Here is a 19,857-nt window from a genome sequence, read left to right as displayed (position 1 = left end):
CTATAAAAAAATTGATTATACAAATTCAAATAAGTTTTAACTCATTGATTAATAATTCAATTGTTTTAAATAGTAAAACTATGGAAGTTTACTGTTTTCTTTTATTCATTTTACTACATTTAAAAAATACCTATAAAATTAATTACTAAATATTACTAGCTAAAATATAATTATTATTGAAATTAAAGAAAACCCATATTACAATTATTATGTATAATCCTAACCAAATTACAAGACACTAAACAAAGATTTTCAAAAGTTGTTTGGTTTCGAAAAATTGGAAATCAAGTTAATAATGTGTTTATTAATTACTAAAAAATGTATATATGTGTGTTGTAAAGGTTTTTCAAATATACAATAGAATAAATATGCATGACGATGAATCAGAACAAGAGACAACTGATGTAAGAAATACAATATTCTCTTAGAATTTATATAGATAATACCATAATAATTGGAGATAATTTCATCTCTACAACAAAGAACTTACACCATAACAAGAAAAGAAATACATAAACTGAACTAAACAAAGAAGTACACATAAGAATCAAACGGCACCGCAATGCGCCGGCTGGAAAGAAACAGCCAAGTTCTTAATATCATAACCAACCAAGAAGTTGCTCTGTGCAATGTTGCCATAGATAAATATATTGTCATCAGGAAAAGATCCGAAGGCCAAGCAAATAGTGTCGTCTGACAACCTAACGAACAAGTTTTCACGTTGGAGTGGCACATCCGCGCCTTCAAAGTGCATCGTAACCGGTGGCATTTCATAGTCGTCGGTGGTGGTCGCGAAGCAATAGTCCAAGAATTCGCTCGGGTCTTGCGCATGCGGAAGGCTCATCGATTGGGAGATTGCCGAGCCAAAGCTGTTGAGTAAAGCCGATGGGAGGTAAGTAAGCGTCGTGCCAGAGTCGATAATGATATTCGACTCTCCACCCAATTTTGATGCGCCTTCTGGGAAATTAAATTTGGTGTCCCCTACACTCACAGCTTCTAGCTTGAGCGAGTAGAAAGTTTTGTATTGAGCTGTTAAAAACATGAACAAAAAATTAATACAAATATATACAAATTTAAATGAGGACTGAAATTAGCATTTTAGAAGAATATTTACCGCTAGAGTAAATAGGGGTTGAGACGGTGCCAGAGCCTGAGACGTTGGCATTGGAACCAAAGTTAAGTTTGGTGGAGTCATTCGTAGAACCGGTACCGATCGGAATTAAACAGTAAGAGAATTTCCCACCAGTAGCAGGACCCAACTGTGTGACAAGTGAAGCCGGACCACGGCCAAGGCCAACAATGCCAGAAACATTGGCATTGAATGTACCAGCATTGTCATGGCCGCAACCAATAACAGTACGAGGAAACGCGACGGGACGGCCAGAGGTGGACTGCATGGTAACGGTATCAACGGCAAGGTTTCCTTGGCTATGGGAGTCATCACCGTAAGCAATCGAGTACAAACACTCAGAGTCATCAGAACACGAACTACCATCGCCTGAATACGAGCAAACCGGCGAGGAACACGCCACGTTTTTGTAAGTCGTCGATTTACTCGGGTCAAACATCGGCGCGTTTTGTTGGTAACAATTCGAACAAGGTTTGCATTGTGTCCAAATGACATCACTGCCTGTGTCAGCAACAGCAACAATCGAAAACGGCGGGGTTCCGACGGATATTTCCACTAGGTATTCGCCTCCGTTGTTGAAGATGGGAGCCTCTGCCGTGTCTGACTCCAGCACCACCGTGTTACGATGGCTTGAACGGCGGAGGGCATTGACAATGCGGTCGAAGTGAGTCTCTGATGAGTTGTACATAGGGGATTTGGGAGAGTCGCGGTGGATGAGTTCGACGGTGAAGCCATAGTCACGGGCGGTGACGGCGGAGAAGACGGAGGCTGTGGAGATTAAGAAAAGAAGAGAGAAAACGGGTGCCATTGTTAATGATGAATGGGTTGATGAATGGGTTGATGAATGAAATGAAGAGGGAATTTGATTCAATATATATAGAAGAGTGGAATTTGAAAAGATATTAAAAATGGAAATGAATCGATGGGAAATAAATTTATGATTTTGTGTAGTAGTAATGTGATGAATGGGTAATGGGGTGTTGGAATTTTAGGTAATTATGATCCAAATAATTCATTGAACATTTTCCATATTTGGATTTCTTTTTTTTCTTTCAAATTTTGGAATTCCAATGGTAAATTGTTTTTTTCTTTTTTATAATGTTTACAATTTATAAATTTATGTTAAAATTGAATCTTATTTTTGTATTTTTCTTGTTTAAAAAAAGTCTAAGAATTTAAAATCTTGCCTTAAAAATTCAGTAAATTTCTGGAAAATGAAGAAAACTTCTAAAAATAAAATGTCATATTTTTTTAATTTTTTTAAAAATAAAATGTATAAGATATGTTATATGAGGTTGCATTATTTAATATATACAAATGTTTCATTTAATTTTTCAATTGAATAACACAATAATACACTTTATTTATACAATACATTTTACTGTAACTTATACAAAAATGCCTTGAAATTTAAATCAAAACTCTTTTGATTATAAGAGCCATTTATAGTCTATGAAAATGTTAATTCCATCTCTTTCACCCTTGCAAATTTGCAATACAAATTAAGTAACTTATGACTGAAGTAATTAAAATAAAGAACACATAATTAATTTGGTATACTTGTTTACATTTTTTTTTGTAGGAAATTAAAAAGAAAAACTAATTCTTACCATTAACTTTATAAGGTATGTTTACTTTATCATAAACTTTTTCTATTTCTGTTGCATTCTTACCTTCAATTTTAAAAGAAAAATAATTGTTAATTTGAATATAATTTTTGTCAACTCTTACTTCATACATAACAAGGAATTAATTGTCAAAAAATGACAACATTGATAGCAAATTTGTGTAGTGGATTTTGTTTCTTTCTTAATTATTCTTAAAGAAAACCCAATATGACAGACCCTTTATTGTTTGAAGAAGTGTCTAAGGTCTAAGGATCAGTGTTAAAGACGTTTTTTTCTAGACAAAAGTTACTCAATTATCTTGTTTATGCAAGGATTAAATTGGTGAACTTTTAAGACTTTTGTTTAATATTTTTAGTATTTTCCAAAGATTGGATAGTAGATAGAAATGACAGCAAGAGAATGGATTATCTTTGGTGTCTATTAGCATATTTTGCTATATTTAATTATAAATGTTTGAATAGATTTTGTCATTTAAAATTATTTTCCTATTTATCATTTGAACTATACACTGCTACATAATGTATTAAACTAACAACTACGTAATGTTATGTATTAGACTAACAAACTATATGTGTTTGATATTAGAAATGTTACTATCTATATATATTCGTAAAAAAATACTTTATATTAAAAGGGAAAAAAATCTAAATCTTGTAAAACAAAAAACAGTATTCAACCACTGAAAATCTATGTTAAGGATATAAATTTTAATGGATTTATGCAAAAATCCATGGAAGGAATTATCGAATACAAATTTTCAAGGATCTCTTCGTCCATATTGGCTTGCGTTCTCTCTAACCGTATATAAATATGTCTGTTTAGTATTCTAAAATGTTGATTATTAATTAAGATTAACAAAACTATTTTTTTCTAAGATTGAAGGATTGGTGTTGTGTATATTACCAATAACTCAATTGATTGATTAAGATATCTGTTTAAAATTTTGGATGCTTTCTGCAACATGTGTTCTTAAGATGGATGTCAGACATCATCTTTAATCTCTACACGTTTTTTTTCAAATAAAAAGGATCGAAGTGTTCATTTCAATTTTTAAAACTCCGTTATAATAACCATTATAATCTTTATTATATTCTATGGTTATGAATTGTCAGTAATTTCTAATTAAATTCAACGAAAATTATTTGAAGTATGACAACCTCCGAATTGTGTATTACACTTATTACTGACTAATTAACAATGAATCAATTATATGTATTGTAGTTTTAACTATTAATTACTTATTTATTTACAATTTAGAATTCATATTGAATTACATATGTGTATGTATATATATATATATATATATTTCACCATGCATTCTGTAAACTGAATATATCAGTCCCCTCTCTCTTTATATAGGGCGCAGTTTCATTAATTACTCGTCGGAAAACAAAGACGATGAAAAAGAACTCTCGGAATGAGAATGAATGATCAGCGAGATCATAGGGTGGGAGGTAAGAGACTGATCAGTCCCGGGACCTTATCTTTCGGCAGTGGAGGAAGTCCTTCCGGTTTTAGCTCTCTTGAATATATCATTCTTGAGTAAGGCCTACATAAAGGCTGATTTCTCTTTTTAGTTACGTAGCTGATTTCTCTTTTTAGTTACGTAATCAAAGGAAAACTCGTTTTAACCCATTTGCCTCAGACGATCGAACAAGCGCAACTTCAGCGTAAACAAAACAGCATCAGCAGCCGGAAGAACAAGAGCAACTGCCCCTTCAACTTAGAGTCTCTAATTTCTAATTTTATATTTTAATTACCTCCCTCTTATATTTAAATAATATTCATCTGTTCTTTCTAAAATCTATAAATTATACATAGAAAAAAGACAAACGTAAGGAACTAGAATATTTTTCTCGATATTAATATAAATATAATAACCACTACAATTTTGCATGCATGCATGGATATATATATAAAAACTTTCATCTCTAAAACGTTAAAATAACAAAGAAGAACGTGGGAATCACATGGCAACGCAATTCATCGGCTTGAAAGAGAGAGACATGTTAGTAACATCATAACCAACCAAGAAGTTGATCTGTGCAATGTTTCCGTAGATCGAAATATCGTTGTCCTGGGCACCGGCGAAGGCCAAACAAATGACGTTGTCCGATACCCTAATGAGCACATTTTCTCGTTGAAGGCGCAAATTGGCGCCTTCAAAGTGCATGGCGATGAATGGCACTTTGTAGTCGTCAGTGGTAGTTTCGAAGCAGTATTCCAAGAATTGATTCGGGTCATCCGTGCGCTGGAGGTTTATTGAGTTGGAAATTGCTTTGGCAAAGTTGTGGTATAAATCGACTGGAAGTAAAGTAAGCGTGGTGCCAGAGTCGATGATGATATTTGCTTTTCCGCCTAATATTGAATTAGCAGTAGAATAAAATGTATTATTCCGTCCTACGCTCACAGCTTTTAACTTCAGCGAGTAGAAACTTTTGAATTTATCTGTTAAAAATATGAACAAAACATTAATTAAATGTGTACAAATCCACCCACCCACGTACGTAAGAGTGATTGCATCAATAAAAATAACAGAAAATTAAACTTAAGCTTTTGAGTTAGCGGCAGTAATTTGTTAATTGGTTTACCACTGATATAAATAGGGGTTGAAACAGCTCCAGAGCCAGAAACATTGGCATTTGAGCCAAAGTTAAGTTTGTTGGATCCACCATCATCGTTTCCAATCGGAGTTAAACAGTAAGAGAATTTTCCACCAACAGCCGATCCCATTTGTTTGATAAGTGAAGCCGGACCTAGCCCGAGTCCAACAATGCCGGAAACATTAGCATCAAAAGACCCAGCATTGTCATGACCACAACCAATCGCAGTACGAGGAAATGCCACAACGCGACCAGAGGTAGACCCCATAGTAAGGGTATCAACAGCAAAATCTCCTTGGCTGTGGGAGTTATCGCCGTAAGAAATCGAGTACGTACAATCAGGCTTAAAGGAACATGAATTATCCTCGCCGGTAAACGAGCAAACCGGCGACGAACACGACACTTTTCTGTAAGTCGTCGATTTACTCGGGTTAAACATGGGCAAGTCTTGCTGGTAGCAATTTGTGCATGGCTCGCACTGGGTCCAAATGATATCGCTTCCTGTATCAGCAACAGCTATAATCGGAAACGGTGGCGTTCCAACGGATAATTTCATGAGGTATTCACCTCTGTTGTTATAAATAGGAGCCTCCACTGTGTTTGTCACCAACCCCGTGTTATGACTAATGGAACGACGGAGAGTGTCAGCGACACGGTGGTAGTGATTCTCCAATGGGTTGTACATAGGGGACTTGGGGGAGTCACGGTGGATGAGTTCGACGGTGAAGCCATAATCAGGGCCTGTGGCGGCAGAGACCACTGCGGTGGAGATCAGGAAAATAATGACAATAACAAGAGAGAAAATAGGTGCCATTGATCATATATGAATTGGAGATTGATGAAGAAGTGAATGGGGAATTGGGATTAAATATATAGAAGAGATAAATTTGAAAGATTACAAAAATTGGAAATGAATCGATGAGAAAATAAATTTGTAACTGTAATTAATTTCAATTTGATAGTTAAAAAAAAACGATTGGTTTCCTTTAATTGGGCTCGTTTTGTTACAATGATATGACGATGATGATCATCATCATGTGATTTTGGGTAATTATGATTGATACATTGAGCATAGCCCAATTTGGTTGTTTATTTTTCCTTTCAAATTTTGGAATTCCAAGGGTGTAATTAATTAAATTCAGAAATTGTTTGTTTAAATTGTTTCTTTTTCACATTTTTCTTCTTCTAGTTTTACAATTCTGTTGGAGTGAAGTTGAAGATTTCAACGTATTGTTCTATCTAAGAGTGTATTGATTTTAGGATTAATTAGTTTAATTGATATAAGTAGAAATGAAAGGCAAAAAAGTTTGAGTTCTGTTGTTCATTTTTTAGAAAATAAACAACATAATAAGTGTGGATTGTTTAGTATAATAATCACTTGGATCCTAAAAATTAACTTATTATTGTAACTAATTAATTTCTTCCATTTTCCATCTACTTATTATGGCCTATTTATTACACACCTTAAGTTAAGTGTAAAAGCACAAATAATAAATACACACGCTATGTTTATAACTTAATTATATGCAAACAAAGATCAAAACTCAACTTAATTTATTATTAAGATAATGGGAAATTACATTGTATATATAAAAAATTCATAACACCACTTTTTTTTTTTTTTTTGCATATTGCTAATATAAAAGTATAACAAGTCATTAATGATATCAACGATTATTAAAGACCTATACAAAGATTGTTCGTTTTTAAATTTGTCACTTTTATAATTTATTTGAAAAACGTGTGGAAGATTGTTGATAACAAATTTTTTTTGAACATTTTATATTAAGATTTCAACATTGCTAATACATTATCTCATTTCTAAATTTAAGGTTAAGTTATAAAACTAATTAAATATGAACTTATTATTTGTTTTTAAATTAGGAACTATTTAAACTAACAAATTTGGCATCTCCATATGATTGATTGAACAAATGTGAATTGATGAAAATTCAGAAACAGCATTAGAAATTTCACTAATTACAATACATCTATGAATAGTTCAAATTGAATATGATATCATAAATTTTTCCCGCGGATCTGCGATGGGAATGGGGGCTTTGCTTCTCGTGTTGGGATGAATATCTGTCCTACACTATCGAATGTTTTAGGTATATTGATTTTAATTTTGATTATGGATTTCAGTTCCATTAGGGAATCTACTTTGTTGTTTGATCCACTCATTATTTTCAATTCTCTCGAAATCCCTAATCCATCTTGTTATAAATTTTTACTCTAATCTAAAATGGTTGCATGTTGCTTGGGTTACTGTCGTAATGGCGGTCGTAAGCCGATTTCGTCCGTCGGAATAGCAAGAAGCTACAAGCCAGGCCGAAGATGGAGATGCAAGCCCACCATACGAACGTCATCAGATAGCAATTTTGGCCGATGCACACTACTGCGTCCCCCAACGCTGACGTCTGGTGAGAGCTTCCGGCGTTTGAATCGTATGCCATTGCTGCCAGGACGCCGTAGAGGAACGAGCCGAGAGGGATGTTAGTGATGAGGATGTTGTGGTTGACTCCTGAGCTGTTCGGTCCGAATAATTCTGATGTGATTGAGACTGAGGCTGAGAATATGAATCCCGAGCTTAGGCCGATCAAACTAGTGCCGACTTGTAATGCGATTTTGCTGCCTGACGCAGCGAGTAGAATGAAGGCGATTGGAGTTGGCACCAGTGCAATGGCTAGCCACCCTGTTCTCGCGAAATGTCCCCTTCTGCACAGGTACAAAATCTAATCAATCTACGAGCATTGTTTTTCTCTGATAATCATATACTGATTGTGTTTATGAAGATTAGAAGAAGGAATAAGAAACCAAAATTTCTATGAAAATGGAAAGTTTCAATGTCGAATAAATGTACATGTAGATATGAGCCCACACTTTCTAGTGCAAACGAAAAGCTTTAAATTTTCTAAATTATATCTTTAATGACAAATGAATATATACGTACAATTTGGATATGAACCTGTTGCATTTGCTACAGAGTCCGGAAAAAAGAATATGAGTCCAAACTTTCTAATGCAAATTTGAAGTTTCTAATTATCTGAACTAAACACGTCTAATGAAAATGAATGAATGTAGATGTGAACATCTGGGATTTGCGAACCCACGCTTTCCAATGCAAATGATAGTTTAAAGTTATCTAAACTTAATCGCAAATGAGTGCCAGGGGATATGAACCTTTTGCTGTTACTACATGAAGTCTAGAAATGATATAAACCCACACTACCTAATGCAAAAGGGAAATTTCAAGTTTCCTAAAGTAGTTAAATCTTTCAGTGACATGAACATATGTTAGTCTGAAACCTTTTGCGTTTGCTACACTAAGTCTAAAAAAGAAACTATTGATCCGCACCTTGTAATGGAAATGGAAAGCTCTAAGTAATAAACATTAAATCTTTCATGATAAGTGAATATATATGTAGGCATGAACCTTTTGATGTTGCTACATACTCACGCATGAAATCTGGGGCCGCTGAGATTAACCGCCCAAAGAAGGAGCAAGAAGAGTAAAGTGTTACAAGTGAACTTGTTGATGAACTGTATCCAAGCGACTGTGCAATTTGCCCAAGACTGTTGCTGTAAACCAACCCAATCGTCCCACCACAAAAGTATGCAGCATAATAGAGCCAAAAATCCAACTGTCGCATGAGCATCTTAGCGGAATGCTCTTCTTCAAGCACTACCAAGTTCTCTTTCTCCATCACCTTCCTTGAAATGCTTTCCTTCTCTTTAGATTCAAAAGGGACGATGCCCTTCATGCTATTTCGTTCTGATTCAATAGTGATGAGCTCCTGGTGAAGCTCATGATCAACAAGGCTAAATCTAGAGTGAATAAGACAGTTCAAAGTGGTGGATATGATCCGAACCAACCACCTGTGTGTACTCAGAACTCCTGGCAAACAAAGAGGAACTATTAAAAGAGCAAAAGCCCCTGCTAACAGAATTTGGGACCCGTATTTGTTGGAAGGCATGGAATTGAAGGTGATTAAGTACAACCCTGTGATAATGGCCGTCATGTATAAACAGATGAAGATGAGGGAGTCATGACGGATGGCATCGTCAGAGGACGGCTGAACCGGTGGCTTATGAAGCATTGGGAGGAGGGCAACGACAGAGATGATAAGAGGAACCAGTGCATTTAGGAAGAGGTACAAGCTGGCATCACTGGGGTCTATTGCATTGGCAATTAGAGTGTATAGAGCTGCACTGACGCCATTGAAGCTGACAATCAAGGACAGTGCAAGCGCACGGTTGGCTGGAAAATTTTGGATGCATGAGACATAGCAGACCGTATTGAACCAGCAAATACTACATCCAGCCATCAGGCAGAGAAGATAAACCTGACAATAAGAAATGCTTGTCACTGAGCATTTGTTTGCTCTCCACCTCAAACCTATCGTATACTACATTTGAATTTGCCATTCTTGATAGTTTGGATAACAAGGGTATGAAAAAAATTTACAATTTAGAGTGGAATATGGATAAACAGTTGTATCTATTTGTTCTTACGAAACTCCTTTTTTCCATATTTGTTAGAAATGTATCCAATTCAGGTCAAAATGGTTTTGATTTTGGTATTTGTTAAAGCAACATCATGGGGAGAAGAGATAAAAATGAAAACCAACCATGGAGTAAGGCAGAGAGATAATCCTTTGAAGGAGAAGCCATTGAAAGCCATAGCCAAGAAATCCCATGGAAGCAGCCATGAACATCACAACCCACAAAGGAAAATACAAGAGAGCAACACCAGAGCACCACCCAAAGGCCTTACCAAGGTCGGAAGCCACCGCCAGATAGTTGAGCTCCACCTGCGACATCCCGAGAGCCGCCTTCAGATCGGAAGAATAAGAAGGGAAATCAAAATTTGTGCCAGCAAATGCCTGAATCCATATCGCCGCCACAAGCACCACCCATTTTCCAGGTTGGTTCATCATCCTTCTCTGTTTTTTGAATGGAAGAAGGGGAACTTGTTGAGTTTTTCTCTGCTTTATTTTCATGGCGGAAGCCTGGGGAGAATAATGATTAAAGAATAAGCGGAAGGGGGCATGGTTGGGCGGGTAGGACATCCCTTGCGGGTGGGAAAGAAAATCGTTGGATCCAACCACGGTTGATGACTAATGTTACCAAACTTGTCCTTTCCTTTCAATGCATAACTTCCTATATGCCAAAATTAGGTAGCGTATACATATCTAATCAGATTTTGTTTATGTTATCGTCAACAACTATTTGGGCAGTTCTCGAAATTTATCTTTACATCATTTCCAGTGATTCAATTTTCTCTAATTCGCAACTTATTTATTGATATTTACTTTAAGAATAATAAAAAATTGGAACATCAAACGACAAAATTCCGTAACAGTCATCGCTTAGAAGAGTTCATTTAACTTTTGAAATATTGATTATGTGTCTTGTCTACTATCAATTTTACATTATTTATCTTAAATTTCATTTTTTTCTCACTTTAGTATGAAGAATAGTTTAGGAACATGGGATTAATTGGGCTCTTTGAAAATCACTGGGGTTCGATGGATTTTTTTTTTATATATATATGAAGTTTGTGGTCACTTTGGTGCATTTATTTGATTATGGATCAAATTAATAAGGAATGGTGTAGGGTATAAATTATCCTTCTAAAAATATAATTTTTTTTTCAGTAATCTTTATAAAGTTTGTAAGTTAATTCTTTAAACGGTATGTTCGTACTATGTACATGAAATTGGTAATTGATTCATAAAATTTATGTTCTACCTTTTTCAATTTCTTACAACGAGATGAATCTCTATTATATATCAACACTTTATCACCTAAAACTTATTCTATTAAAAAGTATATGGGTGCTTTATTTATTTATTATTACATATTATAAAAAACAATCAATACCAACAGAAGGCCTGTGTTTTCAAGACAATTCATCTTGTATTGATTCACAAATCATCCACGTGTAGTGACTAAATTCTAAAATATGTGACTATTCAATCTCTGAGATGAAAAATTCCATCAAATTAAGTCTTAAATTACTTTAATTCATGCGCTATTAACTTTGGTTTATTTTAGTGTCACACTCTTGAAAAGAAACTACTAGCTTCATTCCAAAGAGAAAACTAACAGGGTCAATTTTTTTGAAGGACCAAAGAGACATTTTCAAATCTGAAAGTACCAAAGAATCTACCAATTATTGTGGCAGCTCTGCGGTTGGCTCAAGTATTCTCACTTTAAAGTTCTTCTTCTTCACGGGAAAAAACACCTCCCACGCTCTCTCTCTGCGCGCCGCTCAACTTGCCGGATCTCCCTCTCACTCTAGCGATTATCTCTCTCGCCGGACGTCGACTCCCAGCTGTGCACGTACGAACTCCCTCCCGGCCGCGTTTCTTCCGTCTATACCGCCAAACCCGAGCACTGGTTTTTCTGGCTCGCCCCCTGCTATTCTTTGCGCCGCTGGGTCTTATCGTCGCTATTCTCACCGGATCTTGGCTTTGGGGTAAGATTTATTTGATGTGGTTGGGTTTTGTGGAAGATTTTTGAACACCCATTGAACGTTGGCTTCTTCAAATTAGTGATACCCTTAGATGTTCGGTTTGATGCTAAATTTACTCATGATTTTGAAATGCTAGAATTCGAATTAGAAGAATGTTAGTGGGCTGCTCACGAAGTTAAGACGAACTTTTGCAGTGTTGGGTAATTTTAGTGAGTTTTCATAGAGTGTTATTGAATACCCATAATTTTTTTTTTACCCAAATTGATTGACGTTCTTCGTGTTTCGGCTTTAGATTCAAAATTTGGAGAACATTAATGTACTATCCAGCGGGTTACGATTAATGTTGGGAAGATTTTGGTTAAAACGAAGTGGGTAGAGCTTATAATCCCATAAGATCAAGCCATTGACAGTGGGTGGTTTATTTGTAAGTTGTTTGGGATCGGGATGATACTTGAGGGTGTCTGTACACTCTGTAGTTTGGATATCGTAAGTCCTAGAAATGAAAACTTCACCTCTTTTTCAGGAGTGGTTAATCAATTATTTAACAGCCCCTACTCCCTTGTTTTAGAAAAGTGTTTTTAGATAGTGTCTTGTCATAGATCCAGGTTAGAAAGATAATCTGAAATGGCTTATGACAACTTACCTCCATGATACAAGAAATTTCGTGGAAAAGCTGACGTTGAGAACATGCTCCCAGTCTGAATTTTCAATAGCATCCAGGGGTTTAAGATAGAATGTGTACTAATTAATTACCATGAATTCCCACGACCCTTAACAAACTTTAAGAATATGATAACATTGTTTCATAATGGAGCCCCAATTTTCATGCTTTTATGGGAACTGAGAAGCAAAATATTGTCTCTCTTAGAAGCTTCAATTCGGTGAATTAGGTTTATCCTAACTGGGAGACTTGTGGATTCCAAATCCATGATAAATGCTTTTGGTGATAGGTCAGTATGGCTACTGTAAAGAACCTTAAAATTAAGACAGCTACCTGCAAACGCATTCTCAAGGAGTTGTTTTCTTATGAGAAGGAGGTTGAGAGAGAAGCTGCCAAAACTGCTGACATGAAAGAAAAAGGTGCTGACCCTTATGACCTTAAACAACAGGTATGTAAGTAGTGGGTTGTATTCTTAATAATCAAAACTTCAAAAGTTGATAATTATTTGCTTTGACTGCTTGTGGATTTGTTTGTGCCATCTGAAGACCTTAAATAGAAATTCTTAGACATTCAAAAATATAAATTTTTTACCTTAAACAACAGGTATGTAAATGATTTGCATTCTTAATAATCAAAAGTTTGTATGATTATTGTCTGCTTGACTGCTTGTGGATTTGTTTGTGCCATCATTGAGTGAATATATTAAGAAGGATTTTAGCCATTCAAAACCTTTTAATAGACAGAAATCTCCAACATTACACAATAGGAACAATCAAATTTGTGAGCTTAAAGATAAGCGTTTTAAACTAAAAAAAAGAATAATAATATTGTTGAATTTGGAACTTAGAGATGGTTTTCAGGGTAGGACTTTAGCAATTGTTTTTAAGCCTTTAAATTTCTTGTTGCCGTTGAACTTTATTCTAGATATAGAATCAAAACGACTAAAATTTTATTTAGGATAATGGAGATTGGATGTAATGCCATCATCATACAAATCTTCTTCTTCAATTGGTTAAGTATTTTATTACGATTTTACAATTAGCATTCTCATTATAATTAGGAAAATGTGCTGGCTGAATCAAGGATGATGGTTCCCGATTGTCACAAGCGTCTAGAGTTTGCCTTAGCTGATCTGAAAGATGCCCTGGTATCAATAATCATTACCTTCACTTTTCATTCTTCCCATTCTTGCACTTCTGAGGAAAGCTTGATATGAAGGTTATCTGAATAATCATTTTTTCATCTTCTTCATCTACAGGCTGAACTGGAAAAATCAACACAAGAGAAAGGTCCAGAGTTCGACGATGCTCGGAGTACAATCAACGATGTTGAAAGTTTCCTAAAGCCAATAGAGGAATTGTGTAGTGGGTCTGTCACCGCCTGATTGTTTTCAGAAGTTATAATTCAAACTATTGCTTTATTACAGTATTAGTTTTCAATGTTTGGTTTTTGGATGTTATGGTTATACTTTGGAAAGAGTTTCTTCTTCTGTTCTTCATTACTATCACCCAAGTGTAAGACTAAACTCTTCTTCTGTTCTACGTAAGCGTTAATGATGATTAATATGAGAGTTTGGTAACTAAAATAAATGTAATATTAATTATTAATCAGAAGTCAATGAGCATGGGTAGGCCTAGTGGAATTTTTTGTTGCACAAGAAAAAAGTGAAATAAACTTTCTAAAGGAATGATTTCAATCCCTCTAGCCTATGGTCCCTATTATATAATACAATGTGAAATTGATAGTATAAATTTGGTAACCTATAATTAGGATTCACTTTGAGATATTATAATTCTTGGATATTGTTATTATTTTTTAAAAAAGATAACTCATTATTGTTGAGTTAGGTGAGTTTCATCATGACATTGGATGCAGTACACGTGTAACTTACATCACTTAATCACAATTATTAAGAAGTATAGTGATTAAGCCAAAGTTGGCATGGATATTATTATTTAATTTCCACATTTTTCTGGGGGTTAAATTAGAACATAATTTCTTCATTCATTATATAACTTCAACATCTTCCAAGAAATTTAAAAGCAGTGTTTAAATTACAGGGGATGAATGGTCAATTGAAAATAATATAGTCCAAATACAACTAATCCCATTAACATAAGAGTAGATAACCAAACAAAACTCAAGAAGTTTGTTGAATTCAAGAACTTAATGTAATTTAAAAGAAACATGACCCTGAGGATTAGGTGGTTTTTGGTGAGTTGAACTCGAGCTTTTCTTTGTAGAACAAGAGTGTTCTCCATATGTCATTTGATAACTAAGTCATACAAAAAAATTGAAGTTTTTCTTTCTATATTTTAAAACAAATTAATACCATCTAATTGTTACCGACTACTTTTGAATAAAGAACCATGAGCTCAAGAGATAGATTGTTGAAGGTATAATTGAAACGATGTCAGTCATGTAAGTATAAGAGGAAGGTAGGAAACGATCTGATGGAATAAGAAAAAGGGGGCGTTGGACCAAAAACCTGAACTTGCCCACCTTGACCTTGGAGGCTTTGGAGGTCACAATGTGCGCTTTCCCATCCCAAAAAGCTTATATGTCTCATAAGCCACCATCAAAAACTCCTTGACCAGCCTGAATTTGCATTCTTTAACCCCTTTTGAATTCAAAACCCTAAGTCCACCCCACTATCAATAAGAGGTCGTACGCATCACCTAGGGTAAAATATTCTACCTCTTTGTCTGAGTTTTTGCCATCTACAACAAATATTGTTATTGTTATTGTTATTTTTATATGTATTTAGTGAATTTCCAGTGACGACCAAGATGAAAGAGTGGCATTTTGCTTCTTTTTTATTGTTTCGTTGCTTTTTCCTTACTTTCCTTCCCTCCAAACAATCTTATGCTCTGGGAAGTGAAAAGAATAAGGTAATTAAATTGGGTCTACAAAGATAAACAAAGAATATGATGGAGCCTAGAAGGTAAGATAAGATGCAAGGGACATCACCTTTTGCTGTACAAAATGCCAAATTTTATAGCCTTAAGATATAAATTCATACAAATGTATCCCCATCTTTGTTTATATTTCTTACACATCAACTTTACCTTAAACAGTTCTTTTTTTTTTCTTTGCCTTTTTCCTTTTCCTTTCCCTTTTCTCCCTATGAATGCCGAGGCGTTCTCCTAATCTTCCTTCGGAACGGCCTACATGCTTCAATGCTGAGATCAACTGCAGCTGCAAGCGCCATGAAAATGGCAGCATCTTCTATACATGTCACGTGTCGCATTGCGAGTTGAACCGTTGGTTTACTGCTTCTTCCTTCCCCTTGTACTCTGCAACTCATGACAAAGCCTCCAACCACTTGGCCTAATGCTGCAAAGTCTCCGCTGCTCTGTGGACTCGGTATTGGACTTGTTGCTGCTCGCAATTGCTTGTCGGTGTCTATAAAGAATTCCCCGCCTTTCTCGGCATTGATATGGATCTCAGACATGAGAAGTTCACCTCCCTCTTGGGCTTCAGAGAGAAGGTGAAAGCGACAGCAGACAGTGTCTCTAATCCCACGCTCGCGCCACGCCTCGAGCTTTCCCCATGGCTGCCAACTTTCAGGTATGCAAACATCAGGACGAACAATCAGCCAGGACCCGGGGTTTGACCTGGCAACCCAATCGCAACCTGTTGATGGCACAAAGGGAGTAGTTATGAAGGCTGCTGCAACAGCCGAGCCAGAAAGATCATGTATCTTCACCTTCCAGCCTTTTCTTTCTCTTCGCTCGACCTCGAGATCGGAGCCATCACCAAGACCTGACCAATAGTTGCTCAAGGAATCCGCCTGGGATACCCTATTAATTTATTTCAACCGTCAAAGATTGAGTCCCACGTGAAGAAAAGCAAAGCAGTGTTCAATAAAGGCAATGCTATATTGCAGAAATACAAAAAAATTTAACAGAAGAAAGATTGCATCACCTGTCTCGACTAAATTTACAACTGAAGATCGGCTGCTTGATTGAGCCTCGAAGCTGGACGACTTGGGGGCTTGATCTAGTAACATCTTGGAACTGAAAAACATATCTTGGATCAGGATCTAGTTTAACTCTCAAATGAAGCTCTGCTCCATGTCTTCCATTCTCATTCTTGCTTTTGCCAATGCCTATCCACCCATTGAAAAGAATGACTGGCTTCCCATCACCCCATTCAGGACTGACATCCAGTTTAAATGTCCCAATCAGCTGCCTTTTGATCCCAACACCACAGTGGGATCCCTTCCTTCCCGAGAAGACAGATATTTCAAGACAGGCATGGGTGTTGTAGAAGCAGCCAGGTGCCAGTAATGCTTTCAGATCGGACTCTTCAAGATAGAAGCTTGAGGCAATGCCATGAGAGTCGGGTATTGCTTCAGGAGACGGGACTAGAGGGATTGAAGACGTCTGCATAGGGAAACCCCGAAGACGAATTTCACACGAACATGGAGACGAGAAAGCATTGACTCCAGGTTTTGTAGAGTTTAGAGATGTTCCTGGGATTCTCAATCCCAACGAACCAATTGACAACCTAATAAACGCCTGAGGATCCATTCCGGTCACAATTTTTTGTCCATTCGATAGATCGTTTATATTTCAACAAGCTCAAGTATCCTAAACCAACAAGAAAACAATAATCAGAAACAAAAATAACTAACATATTGCTTTGATAGTCCTTGTTTCTGTCATGAATTTGAGTAATATTTGGGATTTAAAATACAAAAGACAAGAAAGACGAGAATTGTCCATCAAAGTTCAACTAAGAACATGAATCAAACGGGAGAACTCCAATCTACTGATCAATTAAGCATAGCAAAGGCATCTTCAACATCAAACACATATCTGTTAAGAAACTTGAATGAAACTAATTTAGAAAGAGCGATGAAATTTCCCGAACCAGGTTTTTTTATTATGTTTAAATCACGACATAACTATAATGGTAGAGAATAAGAAATGCTTTAGCACTAGGAAAGTAAGATGCTTTAACCCATAAATAATCATATTTGGAGCATTAAACAGCCTGTTTAGCATGGAGATTCTTGAGTCCAAACCTCAATTGACAATGAGAACACTTGTAGAAGGAAAAAAGGCATATTAAATTGACTTCTAGTTTAAGATCAAAATGGACCATGTCCTCGATTGGTTTTTGGTTAAACTGCTTTTCCTTTTAAAGACCAACTCTCGTCCCTTTGTGAGATGATGTATTGAATTTTATACTGTGTTGCATTTCTGCAGTTTCCAAAATAATACTATTCGTAAACACAACAACTAAATCAAAAGAGGAAAGAAAAACAAAATCATGTATCACTCTGCTTCATCAGGGTTCTTAAACAAGTACAAAAATATACATTATATAGACAATCCTAAAGGGTTGATATTTGATCGGTCCACTTTTTTTCTTTTTGCTTCACTATTCACTTCTGATAGAGTAAAGAAAAAAAAGAACAATAATTCAATACTTTCGAAAGCATTTGACACAGAAGATGGGACAAAGGAAAAATAAGGATGAATACAGCTTCTATGCCCAAACTTACAGTTTACTCACAATAACTATTCAATTTCAGTTTTTTACTTTTAGCTTGTACAACTTCATTTTGTAATCCACTTTTAAAAAACGTTTTAAAAACAAAATCCTAGCCAGATCCTAGTAACTAAAGTATTCAAAAAGTGTCTCAGAAAAAGTTGAAAAACAAAACAAAGAAACTTTAAAGCAAAGAAGTCTACTTTTTTAAAAAACATAACTGCTGTCCATGGAGCTTAGCTTTCAAATTCTCCAATAACTAAGAGTCTCCTGTCTGAAACTCAACTTCACTTCCAGACTGTAAACTTCTTCTTAAGTTACTGCCACTTAAAAAACTGTAGAAAGTTTGGTGATAAACAAAGCAAAAGTATACAACACAAACAAATTCAGTTGCGAAGAACAAGCAGCAAAGCAAACACACGAGTGAATCCATCAATTTTAATCCACTCAAAGAACTAATAAAAGCAAAAAGAGCCAAATTCACAGTCATGAACGCAAACCCACCTAATACTTTCGATAAGTAAAGCAGAAACCAAAAAAGCAACCAACCCACAAAAAGCATTCATGTGAAAAGGAAGATTGATAACAAAAGAAAGTAGCAACAAAGATAAACCAATCCCGAAAAAGAAAAAAAAAAAAAGAAACCAAAGGCAAAGCCAAACTGCAATGACTTCATTTCTACTAACCTTATGATTAGTTGCCAAGTAGAAACAGTACTGCAATGCTCCACAAAAGTCGAAGCAGCCGAAATTCCTGAAGAAGAAGAACAGCAACATTTCCCCCAAACTCAAATAATCCCACTTCCCCTTCACTTTCCCTCTAAATTTCACTCTAAATGTGAAAGGGTGAATGTTCTTAGAGATCTAAGAAGAAGCTATTAAAAAAGAACAAACCCCAATCCCCATAGCAGCAAAAGTCTTGAATGTCACGTAGAAGAAGACTTCACAAATCACGAGATTGCCTCACAGACCCCGAAATAAACCAAACCCAGAAAAGGAAACTCCCTATTTCCCTCTCTTTCTCACTGAAATCGGGAAGAGAAATTTATAATAAACCCTTTTTCCCTCTCTGAAATTTGCATTATTTGTCACGAAATAGACGGAGAAATTTAAGGGGGAAGCAGAAGAGAAAGGATGGTTTTGTTTAATTTTCTCATAAAACCAAACAGTTGAATTAAATCAAATAAAGAAAGAGATGGGTAAGGGGTAATACTACCAACCCTTTTGATTTTGAGAACAAACAAGAACAAAACAGAGAGAAGAAGCGATAAAATTGAGGTGAAATTTTTCTTTTTGGAAAGACCCCAATAAAGAAAGGGAAGTTTTTACTCTGATTTTTGGAGTTTTGAATGTCACTGTTGAGTTGGAAAGGAAGAGAGAAATAGTGGAGAGTGGAAGAAAGAAAGAAAAAAAAAAAAAGCGATCGAAAGAGAGAGAAATCGTGGAAACAGCTGTAACCAATTTGGCTTATCAGAGAAGAGCATATTGTTGTTGTTGTTGTTGTTTGTTGATGTTCTTCCTTCATAAAATCATTAAATTATGAACAACAAAAGATTAAAATAAAAGGAATATTGGAATTAAAAAGAGAGAGAGAAAGATTGAGAAATGTGAAAAACTAAAAGAAAGAAAGAAAGAAAGAAAAAAAGGATTATGATCGCTATCCATAATACATGTGCCTGACTTCATCTTCTCAACTGTTCTCATCCCAAATGCCACTCTTGCATTTATCATTCCCTTTTTATTATTACTACAAATTATATCAAATTTCACCAGGGAAAAACACTATACTCGAATCTAAATGTATACTAAAGAAAACCAATAGTTATCAACAATTTTTTTAAAGAATTGAAAAAC

At 35.5% G+C, this 19,857-nt stretch overlaps 5 protein-coding genes across 13 annotated transcripts; 1 reads left to right on the top strand and 4 right to left on the bottom strand.

Moving 5' to 3' along the window:
* Nucleotides 1-547: 547 nt before the first annotated feature.
* On the bottom strand, nucleotides 548-1,948 carry LOC101205235 (aspartic proteinase CDR1). Its single transcript, XM_031888244.1, has 2 exons — nucleotides 1,115-1,948; nucleotides 548-1,029 (listed from the first exon to the last, which is right to left on the bottom strand). Exons 1-2 carry the CDS (start codon nucleotides 1,935-1,937, stop codon nucleotides 548-550), a joined length of 1,305 nt encoding a protein of 434 aa, XP_031744104.1. The 5' UTR covers nucleotides 1,938-1,948.
* Nucleotides 1,949-4,612: 2,664 nt separating this feature from the next.
* On the bottom strand, nucleotides 4,613-6,176 carry LOC116404691 (aspartic proteinase CDR1-like). Its single transcript, XM_031887970.1, has 2 exons — nucleotides 5,349-6,176; nucleotides 4,613-5,205 (listed from the first exon to the last, which is right to left on the bottom strand). The coding sequence occupies exons 1-2, from the start codon at nucleotides 6,172-6,174 to the stop codon at nucleotides 4,724-4,726; spliced, it is 1,308 nt and encodes a 435-aa protein (XP_031743830.1). The 5' UTR covers nucleotides 6,175-6,176; the 3' UTR covers nucleotides 4,613-4,723.
* Nucleotides 6,177-7,250: 1,074 nt separating this feature from the next.
* On the bottom strand, nucleotides 7,251-10,598 carry LOC101222963 (protein NUCLEAR FUSION DEFECTIVE 4). 3 transcript variants are annotated; one of them, XM_004145019.3, is made up of 3 exons: nucleotides 9,992-10,592; nucleotides 8,817-9,706; nucleotides 7,251-8,078 (listed from the first exon to the last, which is right to left on the bottom strand). In XM_004145019.3, the coding sequence occupies exons 1-3, from the start codon at nucleotides 10,430-10,432 to the stop codon at nucleotides 7,601-7,603; spliced, it is 1,809 nt and encodes a 602-aa protein (XP_004145067.2). In that variant the 5' UTR covers nucleotides 10,433-10,592; the 3' UTR covers nucleotides 7,251-7,600. The 3 variants fall into 3 exon arrangements, with proteins under 3 accessions (XP_004145067.2, XP_011656708.2, XP_031743285.1); XM_011658406.2 differs by having other exon boundaries at nucleotides 7,848-8,078; nucleotides 8,797-9,706; nucleotides 9,992-10,598; XM_031887425.1 differs by having other exon boundaries at nucleotides 7,895-8,078; nucleotides 8,821-9,706; nucleotides 9,992-10,598.
* Nucleotides 10,150-14,109, top strand: LOC101210370 (tubulin-folding cofactor A). 6 transcript variants are annotated; one of them, XM_031887429.1, is made up of 5 exons: nucleotides 11,704-11,844; nucleotides 11,978-12,041; nucleotides 12,797-12,950; nucleotides 13,563-13,649; nucleotides 13,761-14,109. In XM_031887429.1, exons 3-5 carry the CDS (start codon nucleotides 12,798-12,800, stop codon nucleotides 13,884-13,886), a joined length of 366 nt encoding a protein of 121 aa, XP_031743289.1. In that variant the 5' UTR covers nucleotides 11,704-11,844; nucleotides 11,978-12,041; nucleotide 12,797; the 3' UTR covers nucleotides 13,887-14,109. The 6 variants fall into 6 exon arrangements, with proteins under 6 accessions (XP_031743286.1, XP_004145016.1, XP_011656707.1 ...); XM_031887428.1 differs by having other exon boundaries at nucleotides 12,792-12,950; XM_031887427.1 differs by having other exon boundaries at nucleotides 11,978-12,050; nucleotides 12,792-12,950.
* A 1,364-nt stretch (nucleotides 14,110-15,473) lies between these two features.
* LOC101204096 lies at nucleotides 15,474-19,525 on the bottom strand. Of its 2 annotated transcripts, none has more exons than XM_004152967.3 (3): nucleotides 18,691-19,525; nucleotides 16,430-17,097; nucleotides 15,474-16,305 (listed from the first exon to the last, which is right to left on the bottom strand). In XM_004152967.3, exons 2-3 carry the CDS (start codon nucleotides 17,035-17,037, stop codon nucleotides 15,627-15,629), a joined length of 1,287 nt encoding a protein of 428 aa, XP_004153015.1. In that variant the 5' UTR covers nucleotides 17,038-17,097; nucleotides 18,691-19,525; the 3' UTR covers nucleotides 15,474-15,626. The 2 variants fall into 2 exon arrangements, with proteins under 2 accessions (XP_004153015.1, XP_031743299.1); XM_031887439.1 differs by lacking the exon at nucleotides 18,691-19,525 and adding an exon at nucleotides 17,535-17,558.
* Between the last annotated feature and the right edge of the window lie 332 nt (nucleotides 19,526-19,857).

The sequence above is a fragment of the Cucumis sativus genome, chromosome 6, assembly GCF_000004075.3.
Source record: "Cucumis sativus cultivar 9930 chromosome 6, Cucumber_9930_V3, whole genome shotgun sequence".
NCBI lineage: Eukaryota > Viridiplantae > Streptophyta > Magnoliopsida > Cucurbitales > Cucurbitaceae > Cucumis > Cucumis sativus.
Note: the sequence above shows the minus strand (reverse complement) of the source record. Positions and strands in the feature narration are given on the sequence as shown.

Bases quoted from the DNA above. Each gene is read 5' to 3' on its own strand.
- LOC101205235 (XM_031888244.1), bottom strand. From the start codon at position 1,937: ATGGCACCCGTTTTCTCTCTTCTTTTCTTAATCTCCACAGCCTCCGTC. The intron at 1,030-1,114 runs GTAAATATTCTT...TGTTTTTAACAG, and splicing joins AACCCCTATTTACTCTAGCG to CTCAATACAAAACTTTCTAC.
- LOC101210370 (XM_031887426.1), top strand. From the start codon at position 10,243: ATGCCTGAATCCATATCGCCGCCACAAGCACCACCCATTTTCCAG. The intron at 10,288-11,491 runs GTTGGTTCATCA...ATTTTTTTGAAG, and splicing joins AAGCACCACCCATTTTCCAG to GACCAAAGAGACATTTTCAA. The intron at 11,845-11,977 runs GTAAGATTTATT...TTGAAATGCTAG, and splicing joins CACCGGATCTTGGCTTTGGG to AATTCGAATTAGAAGAATGT.
- LOC116404691 (XM_031887970.1), bottom strand. From the start codon at position 6,174: ATGGCACCTATTTTCTCTCTTGTTATTGTCATTATTTTCCTGATCTCC. The intron at 5,206-5,348 runs GTAAACCAATTA...TATTTTTAACAG, and splicing joins AACCCCTATTTATATCAGTG to ATAAATTCAAAAGTTTCTAC.
- LOC101204096 (XM_004152967.3), bottom strand. From the start codon at position 17,037: ATGGATCCTCAGGCGTTTATTAGGTTGTCAATTGGTTCGTTGGGATTG. The intron at 16,306-16,429 runs GTGATGCAATCT...ATAAATTAATAG, and splicing joins TGTAAATTTAGTCGAGACAG to GGTATCCCAGGCGGATTCCT.
- LOC101222963 (XM_004145019.3), bottom strand. From the start codon at position 10,432: ATGTCCTACCCGCCCAACCATGCCCCCTTCCGCTTATTCTTTAATCAT. The intron at 9,707-9,991 runs GTTGGTTTTCAT...TCTTATTGTCAG, and splicing joins TCTCTCTGCCTTACTCCATG to GTTTATCTTCTCTGCCTGAT. The intron at 8,079-8,816 runs GTATGTAGCAAC...GTACCTGTGCAG, and splicing joins GCCCCAGATTTCATGCGTGA to AAGGGGACATTTCGCGAGAA.